At 35.2% G+C, this 17,077-nt stretch overlaps 2 protein-coding genes across 6 annotated transcripts in view; both read left to right on the plus strand.

Moving 5' to 3' along the window:
- Positions 1-17,077, plus strand: part of LOC143244042 (exocyst complex component 6-like) — a 285,728-nt gene that overhangs the window by 198,033 nt on the left and 70,618 nt on the right. The window lies entirely within an intron of this gene.
- On the plus strand, positions 8,000-15,414 carry LOC143244037 (carbohydrate sulfotransferase 4-like). The gene is made up of 3 exons (XM_076488013.1): positions 8,000-8,332; positions 9,764-10,041; positions 14,344-15,414. The coding sequence occupies exons 1-3, from the start codon at positions 8,176-8,178 to the stop codon at positions 15,100-15,102; spliced, it is 1,194 nt and encodes a 397-aa protein (XP_076344128.1). The 5' UTR covers positions 8,000-8,175; the 3' UTR covers positions 15,103-15,414.

Consider the following 17,077-nt stretch of genomic DNA (forward strand, 5'->3'; position numbering starts at 1 on the left):
TATATGACAAACATATTACTTTAAAGGAAAGTCTCGTTAAATGTGAACCACTCTCTTCTTTAACGAGACGGTGTTTTAAATAGGAGAACTGTTCCAGTTTACCCAACGTTCTCTCTTCTTTTTTTTTTCTTGTGTCATTTTCCAGCCGAAGCATTAACGATTTACTGGTTTAAAGGGTTATGATATATAACTTTAGACTTATCTTAATTTGTTAAATTAAGCAAACATGTGGTTTCTCATTCTATTACAAAAAAGCTTTAAAAGAGTTCCAGATCACGCTTTTTCTTCAAGCATCTGTGTAGAATAGTGTACATTTTCTTTACATTAATCTAGGAACACATTTATAAACTTTGACAAAGTGAATGATTGACTTGACGTAAGCCTTGTTCCACGTGTTACATTCCACTTGTATTTCCATTCTCACTCTGCAGTGAAAAGTTCTTGACCAAAAACGTTTCTCTAGAGATAAAGCGCTAGTTTCAGTTACGCACATTCCTATTCTGTCATTTTCCTATAAGGATACACTCACAAAACAAATATTTATAAAATAACATGATAAGATAGTGTTTAGGGACAAAAAGGGACCTATTGGTCCATGTAGGCTTTCCCATCCTCTAAATTAAGAGTATTAAATAAAAAGTAAAATCACAAAGCCATATAGTTATCAAGCTTTCTCTTAAACTTAAATTTACCATCTCCACAACATTCGAAGGTAATCCATTACAAAGGCTAATCATCCTATTATATTCACAAATTTATTCAACTTAATAAGTGTCTTAGTAAACAGTAATTTTTCAACAGATACCAAAACTTTCTAGTCAACAATAATTGTTTGTTTGTTTGATTTTGAATTTCGCGCAAAGCTACAGGAGGGCTAACCACTAGCCGTCCTTAATTTAGCAGTGTAAGACTAAAGGGAAGGCAGCTAGGCATCATCACCCACTACCAACTCTTGGGCTACTCTTTTACCAACGAACAATGGGATTGACCATAGCTTATAACGCCCCCACTGCTGAAAGAGCGAGCATGTTTGGTGCGACGGGGATTCGAACCTGCGACCCTCAGATTACGATTCGAATGCCTTAACCATCTGGCCGGTTAATAATAATAATAATCCAACGTAGGAACAAACAATTTATTGTTGAAACAAGATTGTAAAGAGTATGCCTGTTTTTTTTTATTTCAAAGACACACAATGAGTTAATTTCGCTCTGTCCACCACAGGAAATCGAGCCCTGGATGTAAGTTTTTAAACTGATCATCATTATCAGGATTATTTGATAATAACGGAGATAAACTAATACTTTTTTTAATAAAGAACAATTTAACTAATTATAGAAGTTTAAAAACTGATCAAATGTTCTAACGAGCTTTGATAACGAGTGATTTCAATAATAACTGTTATTATTTAATACTGGTAAAATCGTGCGAGTCCAGAACAACAATCTGCGGAACTGTCGTACTCAGGTTTGTCAAAATTCTACTTGTGCTGCCACCTGATGAGAGCTGGATATAAAGACTTTGAATGTGTCAAAAATTAATAAGGCCCCAGTGGCACAATAGTATATGTCTGTGGACTTGTACAGCTAGAAACTGGGTTACGATACCAGTGGTAGGCACAGTACAGATAAGCCAGTGTATATTTTTGTGCATAAAAAACAAATAAATAAGAAATTAATAGAATCAAACACATTTTAAAGACAAGTAAGTACTATAATTGTAAATTCTGACATTAAGCAAAACTTTCATTATTTTGTCAAAAGTAGCAATTTGTTATTTAGATTCAGGCTTTATCTAAGAACTTTGTGCAGTTGATCAAACGTGCAAATTACATTTAAAATGTTAGCAGAGAATATAAACTCGTCCTCATTTTAAAATATCATTTGATTTACCTATATTGTAAGCCAGTGCATCAAACTTTAAATTCAAATCATTATATTCTAAAATAAAATGTTGAGAATACTTTAAAAAACAAAATTAAAAAGTGGTGATTTTGAAATGGCATTTTAACGGTTTTTAGTATAATTCTTATTGTCGAAAAAAGTGTAAAAAATGTATTGAGATGGCCACTTTCAGTTGGAGAAATAAATCTTGAAACTAGAGAAAATCGTCAGTTTAGGTTGGAAATCTTACTAAACATTTACAATAGCGTTAATAGTAACTGGTTTAAGAAATTTGACTTAAAAATCAGTTGTTGTTTTTCTATTAACAATTTCTTATTTAATTTTTACTATTGCACTAGTTGTAGTATAAGGCTTAACAAATCTAACTTAACAATACGTCATTTCACTGTTAATTTTTTTTATTACTTTGGCTACGAAGACTAATAAATGTAAAAGAAAAATCCTAGAATTTCGAAGAGGACTGAACATTTGTTACAGTTTTAAGATTGGAAACATCATCGTCCATACTGATGAAGGAATAATGAGGTAATTTTGCATTATTTCGTGAAGGTATTCTGCACAAAGTTAACGACATCCGTGTAAACCTGGTATGCATAATTCATAAACTTGTGCCATTTCTCTATCTTAGATAAAAGATACATACTTAACAACTGTTCTATATATGACTTATACTCTTTTGGATCTCTTTTCGTACCAACATAGATTAGTGTCATACTCTCTGTTGGATATCAGCTTATGTGAATATCTTATCAGCAAACCAAGTGTCAGAAAACTTCACTGCTGCGTTTGTGGTACTCAGTTTGAGTATAAAATTGAAATAGTTTTTATATTCTATTGGGATACAACATTGCTGCTTATTATATGATGCTTCAATCTAACGTTCAAACCAGCTGCTCTTCTTTCCTTCTACAGCTGTGTGTTCCAAAATTAGTAAAGCTAAGTAGAAGCAGGCTGTAACGTTAAGAGTGTTACTGTTACAGTGTTCGACGAAGCGAATGTGTTCCACTTCCACACATGCAATGAGACCCGGCATGGTCAGGTGGTTAAGGCACTCGACTCGTAATCCAAGGGTCGTGGGTTCGAATCCCCGTCACACCAAATATGCTCGCCCTTTCAACCGTGGGAGCGTTATAATGTGACGGTCGTTCCCACTATTCGTTAGTAAAAGAGTAACCTAAGAGTTGGCGGTGGTTGGTGATGACTAGCTGCCTTCCCCCTAGTCTTACACTGCTAAATTAGGGACGGCTACGCTGAGATAGCCCTCGTATAGCTTTGCGCGAAATTCAGAACAAACCAAACCAAACACAATGTAACAAATATCAGGGATAACAGTTTCTCTATAGTATAATATGTTAACTTTTTTTTACTGTACTTAAAAAATTGGTTGACAGATTTTGATAATTATAATCTAATATTTACAGTAAATTGTTTAAAATTAGACCATGACTTTAATGGGTCAATATTGGCCTCCATCTCAAAACACAGTTAACAATTTATAGACTTTGATCATGGTGTTTGATTGGTATCGAAAGAAATAGTGAAAATGGTGCGTAACAAAAAATAAAAATACTGAAATTGCGCGACCATTACTTTTCATAGTTTCCATATCCAGGATTCGTTATCTAAAGAAGCCGTGTCATCTATCTTAATATATAGAACATCTTGATCCACATTTTTTCCAAATTAAGACATTGACTGTTTGTTACGTAAAACTGTAGTATTATTTACCTGAGATATAATAAAACTTATTAAAGTTCTGTATATATATATACAATACAAAGAAAGAAATGATGGATATACATAGTGAAATTTTCCTATCACTAAAACAATCACGTTTTTACATACCTGTTGTTGAGAGTATGCCAAAATTTACACGCTTGTTTGTTAATTCGATAAACCGAAGCCATATCGTAACACTTGATTATACAACAGTAATCCACTAAGTGATTATAGAAAAAAAAAACTTCTGTAACTACTACACTTTACTACTGTTGTACTTACGTTTTAATTAACATAACATAAAGTTTAGGGATAACAAGGGATCTCTTTGTCCATCTCGGCTGTCGATCCTAAAACTTAAAAAAATAAATTTAAAACCAGCCGTTATCATTCATATACCTATTAAGCTTTCTCTTAAACTCACTCAAATTTATTGTCTCTGCAACATCTGAAGGCAACCCATTCCATAGGCCAACCACCATATATTTAAAATAGTCGTCTTAGCTCAAGATGATTTCTCTCTTGCCTGAATCTAATTTTATAATTCTCGCTGTTAAGTATGAAATATGCTGATGTATTATCAATTCCTCTTACAATCTTAAATATTTCAGTCAGATCCCCTAAAATATTCTTTTTCTCAAGAGCAAGTAATTTTAATGATCTTAATCTCACCTCATATGACAATCACTCCATCCCAACAACCATTCTGGTAACCTTCCTCTGAACCCTATCCAACAATTCAATGTCTTTCCTGAGGTAAGGAGCTAAAGACTGAATACAATACTCCAAATGTGGCCTAACCAATGACAACTACAATTAAATTATAACCTATTTAGGTTTATATTCAATACGTCTGTAGATACAACCTAAAATCCTATTTGCTCTACCACTAACAACAGAACACTGCTTCGATGGCTTAAGAAACTGATCAACCACTTCACCAATATCCTTTTCTTTCATGACATTCTTTAAGGTTATTACCATCCACGTTATACTTTTAATTCAAATTATGATGACTAACATGAATTATCTTGTCCTTATTATAATTAAAATCCATTTGCCATTTATTTTCCCAACTCAATAAATGATCTAAATCATTTTATAAAGTAGCAGTGTCCTCTTCTAAGCCAGAAACATCCAAGACCTTAATATCATCTGCAAATTTAAATAATTTATTGATTATTTCCTCATCTAAGCCATTAATGTGGATTAAAAGAGTAATGGTATTAATGATGAGCTCCACACACTTTGCAACATTAAACCAACTTCGCTGAGCTCCATTTATAGCAACCCTCTGCTTCCTTCCATCAAGCCACTCTTTAGTCCAATTAGTTAACTTATCCCCCACACCTATGGAGATAAGTTTCTTTACAAGCCTTTTATGTGGCACTTTGGCAAATGCTTTCTGAAAATCCAGACACATGAAACCTACACCCTTACTTTCATCTACTATGCTGCAACACTTTCAAAGCTTGTCTAAATATTTGTAAGGCAAGATTTTCCCTTAGTGAAACCACGTTGACTATCGAGCAGAATTCTGAGCTTTGTTAAACGAATTTGCAAAGTATACTTTAACAGACTTTCCAAAACTTTTCCCACAACTATTGTAAGACTAATAGGTCTATAATTACTCGAACAACTTTTATTACCTCTCTTAAATCTTTAAGGAGTGACATTAGCTAATTTTCAATCTGTTGGTACTTGTACACTATTCAAGGACTTACAAAAAACTGTGGCAAGAGGGCTCACATATCAAGTCTTTAGCCTCCTTTAAAGCCCCCCGCTGGGACAACGGTAATATACGGTTTATAACACTAAAATTAGGGGCTTGATTCTTATCGATGGATAAAGCAAATAGCCCAATGTAGCTTTGCTATAAAAAAACACACAAACACTCCTTCTTTAAAACCTTCAAGGAAATGTTATCTGGCCAAGGAGTCTTATCATTTTTTAAACTTCCCAATTTTATTCTAACAAGCTTAGATTTTATTCAGTTGTTTTGTTCAACTTTGTTTCCAGCTATGAACTGTTCTGTATGATAAATAATGTTTAAGTCTTCATTAGTAAAAACTGAAAAAGAGCAGAATTTAATAGCTTATCCACTTCATGATCATCAAATACTAGTCTTCCTTTATCACCTCTTAAGGGTCCTATCTCCATTCTATCATTTTATTTGCTCTTAGTGTATTTAAATAAATCCTTACTGTTAATTTTTTACACTTTCAGCCAACTTTCCTCATACATCATTTTGTCCAAATTTTCATATTTCATCAACTTTCTTAAATTTGTAATCATTTTATTTAATTTCATCTCTTACACCCTTTGTGAGCCAATCTCGTTTTTAGTTGCAACTATCCTTTAATTTTTTGAGGTATATGTTTGCTTTGAATATTGATTTTTTCATTAAAGTTTTTTGTATTTATTTAGTGTCTCCGAATAGCTCAACTGCCCAATTCACAACAGATAATTCTTGTCGCATGCCTTCAACATTTGCTTTTTAAACTTTGTTACCAAAATATCATTATTCGTTATTTCAATATACAGCAACTCATCAAACCTAATACAGCAACCATATCTACCATCATTATTATCAGGTTTCTTGACCAATTGCTCATCCTTACATGTTAATTTCAGCCTATCATTTATCCCTAGTGACCTACTCAAAATTTTATTTCTACAATTAATTTTTGGCTGTATCACTGACACAATTAATTTATTGCCTTTATCTTTAAATGCTTTTATCAGCCCCTTGTACTTATTAATAAGCTCCTCTGACTTACTCTTCCATATATTGTTAGCCCCTACATGCGCAACAAAAACTGCATCGCTGCCTGTCACATTCATTGTATTTCTAGCTTTGTCAGTTATATCTTTCACCTGTGCCCCTAAGTAGCATAATCTAAATCTTTTCTCCCTATTAACCACACAGACCAGTATATCTACCTACTGTGTCTAAAATAATAACCTATAACTATAACCTCTTTAATTTCCTGATCCATATCCTTTTCCCTTTGTTTTCCCTCCCTCCAAAAGTTCCTCGTTTATATGAGCCAAAGGCTGAAATTTGTTCCTCAATTAAATGAATAGGATATTTTCAATTAAAGCTCACTACTTTAATCCTAATACTACCCTTTCTAGCTTTCTGAACGACACTGTTAATCTTAGCTGATAATTTTTGGCATATAAAAGCTTAAGTTCCTCTTGAAGTTCTGCTGTCATTTCCTACAGTTTATACTCCTCTTTATCTATTTCCTCAACTTTAGTTACAATAGCCTCCAACTTGCAAACTCTACATATAAATTGAACATCCTTACTATTAACTTTCTTAAAAGTGCATAGTAGTCCAGAGCCTCCAATAAAACCCATTTGATGCACGTATCGCACCTAAAAACCTGGGAACGCTTAACCTCCGAATTAGTCTTAACCATCGTATAATTTGTAAAATTAAAATAAACACTCGATACTATGGTTAAATACTACTAGCCTGTTGTTAGCACTGTTCAGCAAAAGTATGACAATTAACTAGTTTTAGACTGTATTTATTAAATAAAACAATGATATTTAATTTCTCTTACAATCTTACTGCAAGTTGAATTATAACTAAGCCTAAAGAACCGTCGCTAAATTAAATGTATTACAAGAGAAACTGGTTGTTTTATTAAATCTCCTAATGATAATTTACCCGAAAGATCGTCCAGTCACTAACAATTCATCATTCCTTAGAATATTTACCTCTCTCATATCAGAAACAATGTTCAGAGTGTAAATACAGATAATTACACAAGTGTCTTCAAGCAATAATCCTTCATCGAAAAGGTAGATAAAAATATTCATATAGATCACTGAAATGGCCATGGTAAAAATTCTGTGGAAACAAATAATGTCGAAATCAAATGGTCTGAAATAAAGATTTATGAAAACTAAGAGAATTACCACTCTATTTGGTTTATTAGTGACAAGAAGTAAAATGGTGTCAATTCACAACAATTAACATTTAATACTCCGTTGTTACTAACGGCAACAGAAAACAATATTTTGTGTCTTGCTAGAAAACTTTACACCATAATGGAAGACAAACTTATTGTTGAACTTCTAGAATTTACCTTCAACATTAAATCTTTTAGAGTATTATTTACAAGCAACAAAAAAACAACATATTTATCGTACTTCGTTCAGTAAGACGTTGTGAAACAATGAAATAAAATCGTTCGTGCTTTGAGAACGTAATCTTCGTGTCAAGATGTACTTTAAAAAAAAAAAGTCACAATTTGACGTCAGCTGCGAACTAAGAGTACTCTATAACCAGTGGCTATTTGACGTCAGCTACAAACTAAGAGTACTCTATAGCCAAATGCTTTACAATAAAACTTGCAGTAGCTATTTACAGTCACCGACAGCTCGAGGTGAAAAACAGATGGATTCCTCGCACTGGAACAACAGCTGGACTACGATATTAGTGCTACGTGTACAATATAATTATTAATTTATAAAATATAAAACAGACACAAATGAAAGTCGTAAACAATGGAATAAGTAAAAAGAGCAGTAGAATATGCTGCTTACTTGGTTGAAACCTTTTCGGTTACTCCATGTAACAAGGCTAGTGGCGGTTACATACTTAGTAGTCTCGTGTATTCAGGTAATTGTACTTAAAAACGACAACAAGCACTTTTTAACTGAAGAAGGCAGTAAATGGAAATCGGCGAATAGTAAGTAGTGTCAACTGCTTTCACGTGAGTAAAAACTGTAACTTTAACACGAAGCCTTAGTCGGCAATTATGAACTCAGGAAATAGTTCTTCATATATGAAATGGAATCACTGTCTTGAGGAAAATTTGAAATTGACTGATGTAAATTATTAATTCCAGACATTGTGTATGGAAACTTGTTTTTATTCAAGTTATATTCTCAGCTATTCTCATGTACCAGTTTTTGTGGATCTTTAGGGCAAGGTAAACAGTGGCGTATTTAGGTAGGAGCTAGAGGAAGCTTAGCCCCAGTGCCAATTGTTTTAATGGGAGCCCATTGATAATTTAATTTACATAATTTTTGATAATTTACATGTTAGGTAAAAATTACATAAGATGTAGGGTCTACAAAAATTATTAGCTTCTGGGTTTACACAACCTGAAATCCGACACCTTAGGCGAAAGCAGATGGGAAAAAAAAGATACAAATCTTCGTTAAGATGAAAGACTGTTTACTGATATTTGTTGTTCTTAATGAGGTAATAAAAATAATCATCAAAGTGGAAAACATTTCAAGGCTTCGGAGTTAACAGCTGTTTATAAACTTTAAATAATACTTTCTGAACCATCACCTCAGTCACGATTCTGATTATAAACTTTAAATAACACTTTCTGAACCACCACCTCAGTCATCACGATTCTGTTTATGAGCTTTAAATAACTGTTTCTGAACCATCACCTCAGTCACGATTCTGTTTATGAACTTTAAATAACACTTTCTGAGCCACCACCTCAGTCACAGTTCCATTTAGAAACCCTAAATATAAGACATTCCTACTGCACACGTACATGACTCCCAGTGCGAGAACGTTTTTTGGGTGATTGGATTCAAACCCTGAACCCTCAAATTACCTACCACTTAGTTGCACCCAGCCCACACGTTCTGTATACCTAAGTAAGTCAATATTTATTAACACTGCTTCGTCCGTATGTTATAGTGAGGTATTACATGCTGCTGTATAGTATGTGTAACAATGAAATATAATCATTTGTGAAAATAATAACGTTAAAGCTGCATTTGACGGAACAGCTAAGAATTGAAGCTATTCTAGTTTTAAAGAAAGTTTACCATACACAAGAAGGGCTACGATTTAAGGCTATCTTAGTTTTAAAGAAAGTTTACCACACACACAAGGAAGGGTGTCTCATCCTGTCCTCTCTATATTATAGAAAATGTTGTAGGACTGTAGGTCAGTATTCCAAACAATTTTGTAAGTAATATTATAGTTCAATAATGCGGATCAGTGTTACATAATGTTATTGTAGGTAATATTGCAAATAGTTATCATTGCAGGTTATTATTACAGACAGTATGTAACGTTTTGTATTTTCACTGATTGTTAGAGGTAAAGTAGAGAATTATGGTATAATTCATTTAGTTTTAATTTTCAGGAAATGATCTCACGACACCAGTGGCTGCTCTGGAGAAGTTTCCATCTCCAGCTAGTCAAGTGAAGCCAGCTATTATACTTCAGACTTACTGGAGAAGTGGTTCCACCTTCACTGGAGAAATGCTCAGCAACTATCCAGGGGTATTCTATCGGTATGAACCCTTCATGTACCTGGATGTGTTCAGAGAATTGGATACCGAACAAACAAAGACTGCGATAGGAACGTTACGCCACCTATCTCGTTGTGAATACCACAATGTTGACGATTTCTTTCAACAGGTAAACATGGTATAAAGCAAGAAACAGTTATTATGAAGTAATTTGTGAAGCAGTTAGTTGTTTGATTTCATCAGTACATATTTGTTTTCACGGCACCTGAGACCATGATTATTGAAATCTTTAGCACTGGAACGCCACTATGTTTTATTGTCTTGTACTGGAGGGCACAAACTGCATAAATTATGTTTGTTTTTTTCTGTCGTATGTCACTTTATGATTCCGTCACGTGTCGCTTTGTTGTAGCAATACTTCTCAGTGTTGATTTGAGTCAGAAACAGTAGTCGAAAATGCTTTGAATAAAATCCTAAAGTGTCATTGCTCCAGTTCTGCTATGAATCAAATGCCAAAGCATCGCTGCTCCGTTTCTCCTTTGAATCAAATATCAAAGCATCACTGCTCTCATTCTGCTATGAATCAAATCCAAAAGCGTCACTACTTTGGTTTTTCTGTGAATCAAATAAAAGCATCACTGCTCCAGTTCTCCTTTGAATTAAATACAAAAGCATCATTGCTCCGGTTCTATTATGTATCAAATCCAAAAGCATCACTGCTCCGTTTCTCCTTTGAATAAAATTCAAAAGTGTCACTGCTCTGGTTCTGCTTTCAATCAAAGCCAAACGCGTCACTGTTCTGGTTCTACTTTGAATCAAATCCAAAAGCGTCACTACTCTGGTTCTTCTATGAATCAAATAAAAGCATCGCTGCTCTTGTTCTGCTATGAATCAAATCCAAAAGCGCTACTGCTCTGGTTCTGCTATCAATCAAATCAAAATTGTGACTGTCTTGTTTCTGCATCGTCCACCTGAAACTCAGAGGGTGTAAAGTGCAAGCTACAAAACAAATGTTTCAGATATAACTGTCTAATTCTTTTTGTGCTATCATTCTTTCATAGCAGTTCCATTCTCATACTCTTGGTCTCACTTCACCATCTTCAACCACATCAGTAGCAAAAGATGTAGGTTACTGTGTGTAGACTTTACCATCTTTAACTACATCAATAGTTATGGATGTTGATTACTGTGTGTAGACTTTACCATCTTTAACTACATCAGTAGCTATGGATGTAGATTACTATGTGTAGACTTTACCATGTTCAACCGCATCAGTAGCTATGGATGTAGATTACTGTGTGTAGACTTTACCATCTTTAACTACATTAGTAGCTATGGATGTTGATTACTATGTGTAGACTTTACCATGTTCAACCACATCAGTAACTATGGATGTAAATTGCAACATGTTTAACCACATCAGTAGCTATGGATGTTGATTACTGTGTGTAGACTTTACCACCTTTAACCACATCAGTAGTTATGGATATTGACTACTATGTGTAGACTTTATCATATTTAACCACACCAGTAGCTATAACAAAGTGAATATTGATTACTATGTGTGTTTTATATAACTCACAGTAATATCGGAAAGTGTAGTTATCTAAATGTCTGTTATGTGTGATACACACTCGAATAACACTGGAAATTCCTAGCAGCAGTCGACATACAATTTGTTTTTTCCTGAATCGTTTCCAAATGATCAAATATTCAAAATATTCCGGGAAATATTTATTTCTGGTCGTGAAAAGCTTTCCATGAATCTTAAAATAAGCAATATTTTAAGCTCCATGAGGCTTTATTAAGGATTAAAGCCCATCAAATACTACTAGTCAATATCTTACGTAATTCGGCTAATAATTTCTTTTCCAGTTTTATTTGCCTCGTTTTTGGAGGATATTCTAATTAATTCTATTGTAGAAAGACATTCATATTATATACCACTTTTATGCCGTCTTGAAACTCTCACAAGTTTTCCGTTTTTTATTCCATTAAAGACAGGTTAGCAGGATTGAAAATGTTGCACCATAATTACATATGCTCAAATATTGCCCCCTCCCGCTAGTACAGTGATATGTCTACGGATTTACAACGCTAAAATCAGGGGTTCGATTCCCCTCGGTGGGCTCAGGAGACGGCTTGATGTGGCTTTGCTATAAGAAAACACACACACACGCTCAAACACATTTCTTTTTCACGTTCTCTTTGTAAATCAGTGTGTTCAGACACACTTCCTCCAATAACTATCACTTTTTAATTGGTTTTTCGACCATTTATCTAAGCCATCAAAATCAAATATCTATTTATTTTTCGTTTTCTTTCTGTTTTCCTCCTAAGAATTGTCTTTGTTATTAGAAGTTACGGTTCGTTTAGTTTATAAGAAAACAAAGTGAGAAGTCGAAGCACTGATCTTTTGTTAGTTATAACAGTGTTTTCTTGACCCAATTTAACAATAGTTAGTTTTTGTATTTTTCAAATACGCCACTTTTTACTGCTTTATTGCTTCATTAGTGTCCACTAGAAAAAAGTTTTCTTTCATTAAGGTTACCATACGTTCTATGTTTAACAACTTTATTTGATTAAAGTAATTCTAATCGTTACTTTTTAGCTCTCTGTCCCAGAATGTTGGCACATTTTATAATTATATATGTATATGTATTTCGAGGTCACTGAGGCTGTTTGCTGTAATGTTCAACTATTGACCAGAGAAAAGTTTGTTTGTTTTTTTGAAATTCGCACAAAGCTACTCGGGAGCTAGCTGTGCTAGCCGTCCATAATTTAGCAGTGTAAGACTAGAGGGAAGGCAGCTAGTCATCACCACCCACCGCCAACTCTTGGGCTACTCTTTTACCAACGAATAGTGGGATTGACCGTCACATTATAACGCCCCCACGGCTGAAATGGCGAGCATGTTTGGCGCGAGGGGGACCAGAGAAAAGGCAGTATTTTACCACCCACCAATAACACGTATACGGTTTAAAGTGTAAGATATATTTATGGTATTGTATGGGTCTGTGCCCGGCATGGCCAAGCGTGTTAAGGCGTTCGATTCGTAATCTGAGGGTCGCGGGTTCAAATCCCGGTCGCACCAAACATGCTCGCCCTTTCAACCGTGGGGGCGTTATAATGTAACGGTCAATCCCACTATTCGTTGGTAAAAGAGTAGCCCAAGTAGCATGCGGTGGGTGGTGATGACTAGCTGCCTTCCCTCTAGTTTTACACTGCAAAATTAGGGACGGCTAGCGCAGATAGCCTTCGAGTAGCTTTGCGCGAAATTCAAAAACAAACAAACAAGCATGGGTCTGAACAGGGTACAAAAACAAGAGATCTACCATAGGGTCAACCTTCTCCCCACATTTTACAAACTAAATATATATATATATATATAATATTTTCAGTCTCTGTATTTCTTGTAAAGAGAGACTGCACTCTGTAGTTCATGTATATACCACAACGACCTTTTGTTTACAGGCGTTTTCTGTTGGGTTTGTTTTTTGAAATTTTTAGTTATATTATGAATATATTGATTATGTGCAGTTCCTGAAGAAAAAAGTGAAATTGTTATTCTATAAAGAGAGAAACTGAATGCACTCTCCTAAGCTACCCAGAGCATACATACTCAGTTAGATAATACAAAAAGAAACAGGAAAGAAACTGAGCTCTTTATCTCAGCTCCAACTGACTAACTGGAGCAGACTTCCATAGCTAGCTAAAATATAACAAAATAGAGAGGAAACGTAAAAGTTAATGTTTTGTGTCCCTATGGCTACCCATAGCAGACATTGTCACCTAGAAGAGACATAACGCGATAGGAAGTAAACTGAGCACTTCAACTCCACTCTCATTGGCTACCTAGAATAGAATACTCAGCTAGCTGAAATATCTCAAGACCAAAAGGAAGACGCATGCACTTTCTCTGCTCTAATTGGCTACTCATAGTAGACACTTCAGTTAGAAGAAACAATACGAGACAGGAATGGAACTAAACACCCCACCTCCACTCTCATTGGCTATCTAGAACAAATGTATTCAACTAGTGGTGAGCCAGAAGTACTCAGAAAGCGAAGGTATAACAACATAGTTGACACTATAACATTGATAAATGTTTCTATTTTGTAATCCCTCTATTTGGTTGCCCTTGGAAGTTTCCTATTTTATTGAAATGATAATGCTGATCCACATTATTGCTGTCAATACCAAACACAAATCATATTGAACATTTGAAAACTTATTGTATAGTCCTTTTTATGTTGTTGTTAACATCAAGATAACGACAGCATGTTAATCCACCATAAACTCTGAAATAAAGTAACCAGTGGAAGTTAAAACCAAAACATGCTTGTACATACTCAGATTGTTGGTTTCACCAACTTTTCTTCATATTTAACTTTATTTACACATGAAAAACATTTTCTTAAATTTCACATTTAGCATAAAACGTTTACTTGTACTAATTTTATTTAACTAGGTTCGTCTTGGAGAATGGAACAGCGACACCTTATCTCGCTACCGAAACTGCTCTTGGTCTTGTTTTAGAAAGCCTGCAGAGGCTTGCTTGTACCAGATCAACTCCAAACAGTGTTTGAACCAACCAACTGAACGATGTCTGGGTAAGCTATTTCTCTCTGAGGCTTGTAGAAGATCTTCCAGATTGGTCTTCAAGATCATTAGACTTCGACTGGCTAAACTGGCGATGCTTTTAGAAGACCCAGAATTTTCACACATCAAGATAATTAATCTTGTTCGTGACCCACGAGCCATCATTTCATCTCGAAACAAACTCCGTTGGTGCATTAGCAACGCTTGTAAAAATCCTGAAGCTCTTTGTCAAGCCATGCGAAAGGACATTGAAGCAGCAGAAAAGTTGAGGAAACGACATAATCAGCAATTCTTTCACTTCCGTTTCGAAGATCTCGCTTTGTGGCCATTCGAAACCACTAATAAGTTGTTTAATTTTCTTGGACTTCGTAATCATCCACGGATAGATTTTTTTCTCAGAAAGCGCCTCAACAGTTTGCTCACTCACACCTTTTACGATCATGATGGTAAACTCCAAAGTCCTGCTACCCACCGAAAACCTGTCAAAGCCATCTTTCGATGGGTGCGGGAACTTCCCTGGGAAGAGATACAAACCATTCAGAGAGCCTGTAATGACGTATTACAGAAATTAGGATACAAGTTAGTTAATTCTACCCAACAGCTAGAACATTTTCATCCTATTGGCTAACATTGTGATACACCATAAACCAAACTCTTAACATGTCTGAACATACCAAAAATCAAATGCTCTTATGCAGTGAAACTCTAAATAACGTTAGATAAATGTTACGCAGTGTATATTGCTGAATAAAGTGTTTCAGGTCAGCTTCTGAAAATGTTATTGGAAGGACAACTATGTTATTTGAAACTTGAAAATATTAACATTGGTTGCACATATAACAATAAATAAAACATACTGTTTCCATTGCTTAGGATCTTAACATGTGCACGGTTGATAATGGAGAAATGGTCCTTCCCTATGGCTTAGCGGTAAGTTGAAGGTTTATAATGCTACAAATTGTGGTCGATGCTCGCGGTAGACAGAGCACAGTTGGACCACCGTTTATCTTAGCAATAAAACAAACAGATAAACTAGGGGTTTGGCTTGTTTTGAATTTAGGTTATTCGTAATTAACCATAATGTGCTCTACCCCCAACGGGCATTGAGACCCGATTTCTAGCGTTGTAAGTCCAAAGACATACCGCTGTGCCACTGGGGGGATAGACGAGAGGGAAGGCAGCTAGTCAATACCACCCACCGCTAACTCTTGGGCTACTCTTTTCTGTTTCTTTATTTGTTTGAATCTCGCGCAAAGCCACACGAGGACTGTCTGAACTAACTGTCCCTAATTTAGCAGTATAAGACTAGAGGAAAGGCGGTTAATCATCACCATCCACGGCCAACTGCTCGGCTACCAAAGAATAATGGGATTAATTAATGTTACATTATAACACCCCCACGACTGAAAGGACGAGTATGTTTGGTGTGACAGGGATTCGAACCCACGATCCTCCGATTACGACTCGAGCATACCGGGCAAGACTATTCTTTTACCAACGAATAGGGGAATTGACCATCACAATATAATGCTCCCGTGGCTGAAAGGACAGGCCTGCTTAATGACATGGATTTAAGCCTGCGACCCACATATTGCGAATCGAACACTTTACCATCTAAAGGAGTGGCCAAGTTGGGAAACTGTTCACATTCTTATATTATTGTTCAAAGTTGATAGTTTACATAATGCTAAGCCTATAAATTGTTGTTTTTTATTTGAATTATTTTAACGTCTTAAAACGTATTTTGCTATATTTGAACTTTTTAAGTTCTAAAGAAAATTAATACACATAATCCAGGTATGTTTAATTTTAATTATATGGTGCATCAGTGTATGTTCACTACAAGATTAGATAATAATACATCATGAAGTTGGAGGGATGGTTGAGCCTTTAACATAGCCTCAGTCTTGTACCAAAGATCCAATCAAACACACTTTATGTTAAATTAATTAACAGTAGTTAGCTGTTGTACACCACGTAATCATCCTTTCTAATCATAAGAAGATAATTTTTATAACAATAATACTTTTAATAATTAACAACTAAGATTATTACAAATTAAAACGAGACAGGTTTGTTGGATTTATATCAGAATAGTCTGACATAAAGTCAATTATTTTTACTACTGTGTCAATACCTTGACTTTTTTATTAGCTATTGGTTAAGATTCCATAAAATTCTCTTTATCTGCCAAATTGTGTTTAATTTGTTAACATGTTACTCAGCTATTTTTAACTTTAAGTGAAATTACTTCTAGTTTCTAATAAGGAATACTCAATTCGTAGCTCAAGGAGGATTTCTACTTTCGGCGATTTATTCTTAATGGTGGAATGAAAACTGTTTTGTTTTGGGAATTTCGCACAAAGCTACTCGAGGGCTATCTGTGCTAGCCGACCCTAATTTAGCAGTGTAAGACTAGAGGGAAGGCAACTAGTCATCACCACCCACCACCAACTCTTGGGCTACTCTTTTACCAACGAATAGTGGGATTGACCGTCACATTATACACCCCCACGGCTGGGAGGGCGAGCATGTTTAGCGCGACGCGGGCGCGAACCCGCGGATTACGAGTCGCACGCCTTACGCGCTAGGCCATGCCGGGC

This window comes from Tachypleus tridentatus, chromosome 2 (genome assembly GCF_004210375.1).
Source record: "Tachypleus tridentatus isolate NWPU-2018 chromosome 2, ASM421037v1, whole genome shotgun sequence".
In the NCBI taxonomy this organism is placed as follows: Eukaryota; Metazoa; Arthropoda; class Merostomata; order Xiphosura; family Limulidae; genus Tachypleus; species Tachypleus tridentatus.

Excerpts from the sequence above, each read along its gene's own strand:
- LOC143244037 (XM_076488013.1), top strand. The coding sequence starts at position 8,176 with ATGCTGCTTACTTGGTTGAAACCTTTTCGGTTACTCCATGTAACAAGG. Across the intron at positions 8,333-9,763 it reads TAAATGGAAATCGGCGAATA|GAAATGATCTCACGACACCA; the intron begins GTAAGTAGTGTC and ends TTTAATTTTCAG. Across the intron at positions 10,042-14,343 it reads TTGACGATTTCTTTCAACAG|GTTCGTCTTGGAGAATGGAA; the intron begins GTAAACATGGTA and ends TTATTTAACTAG.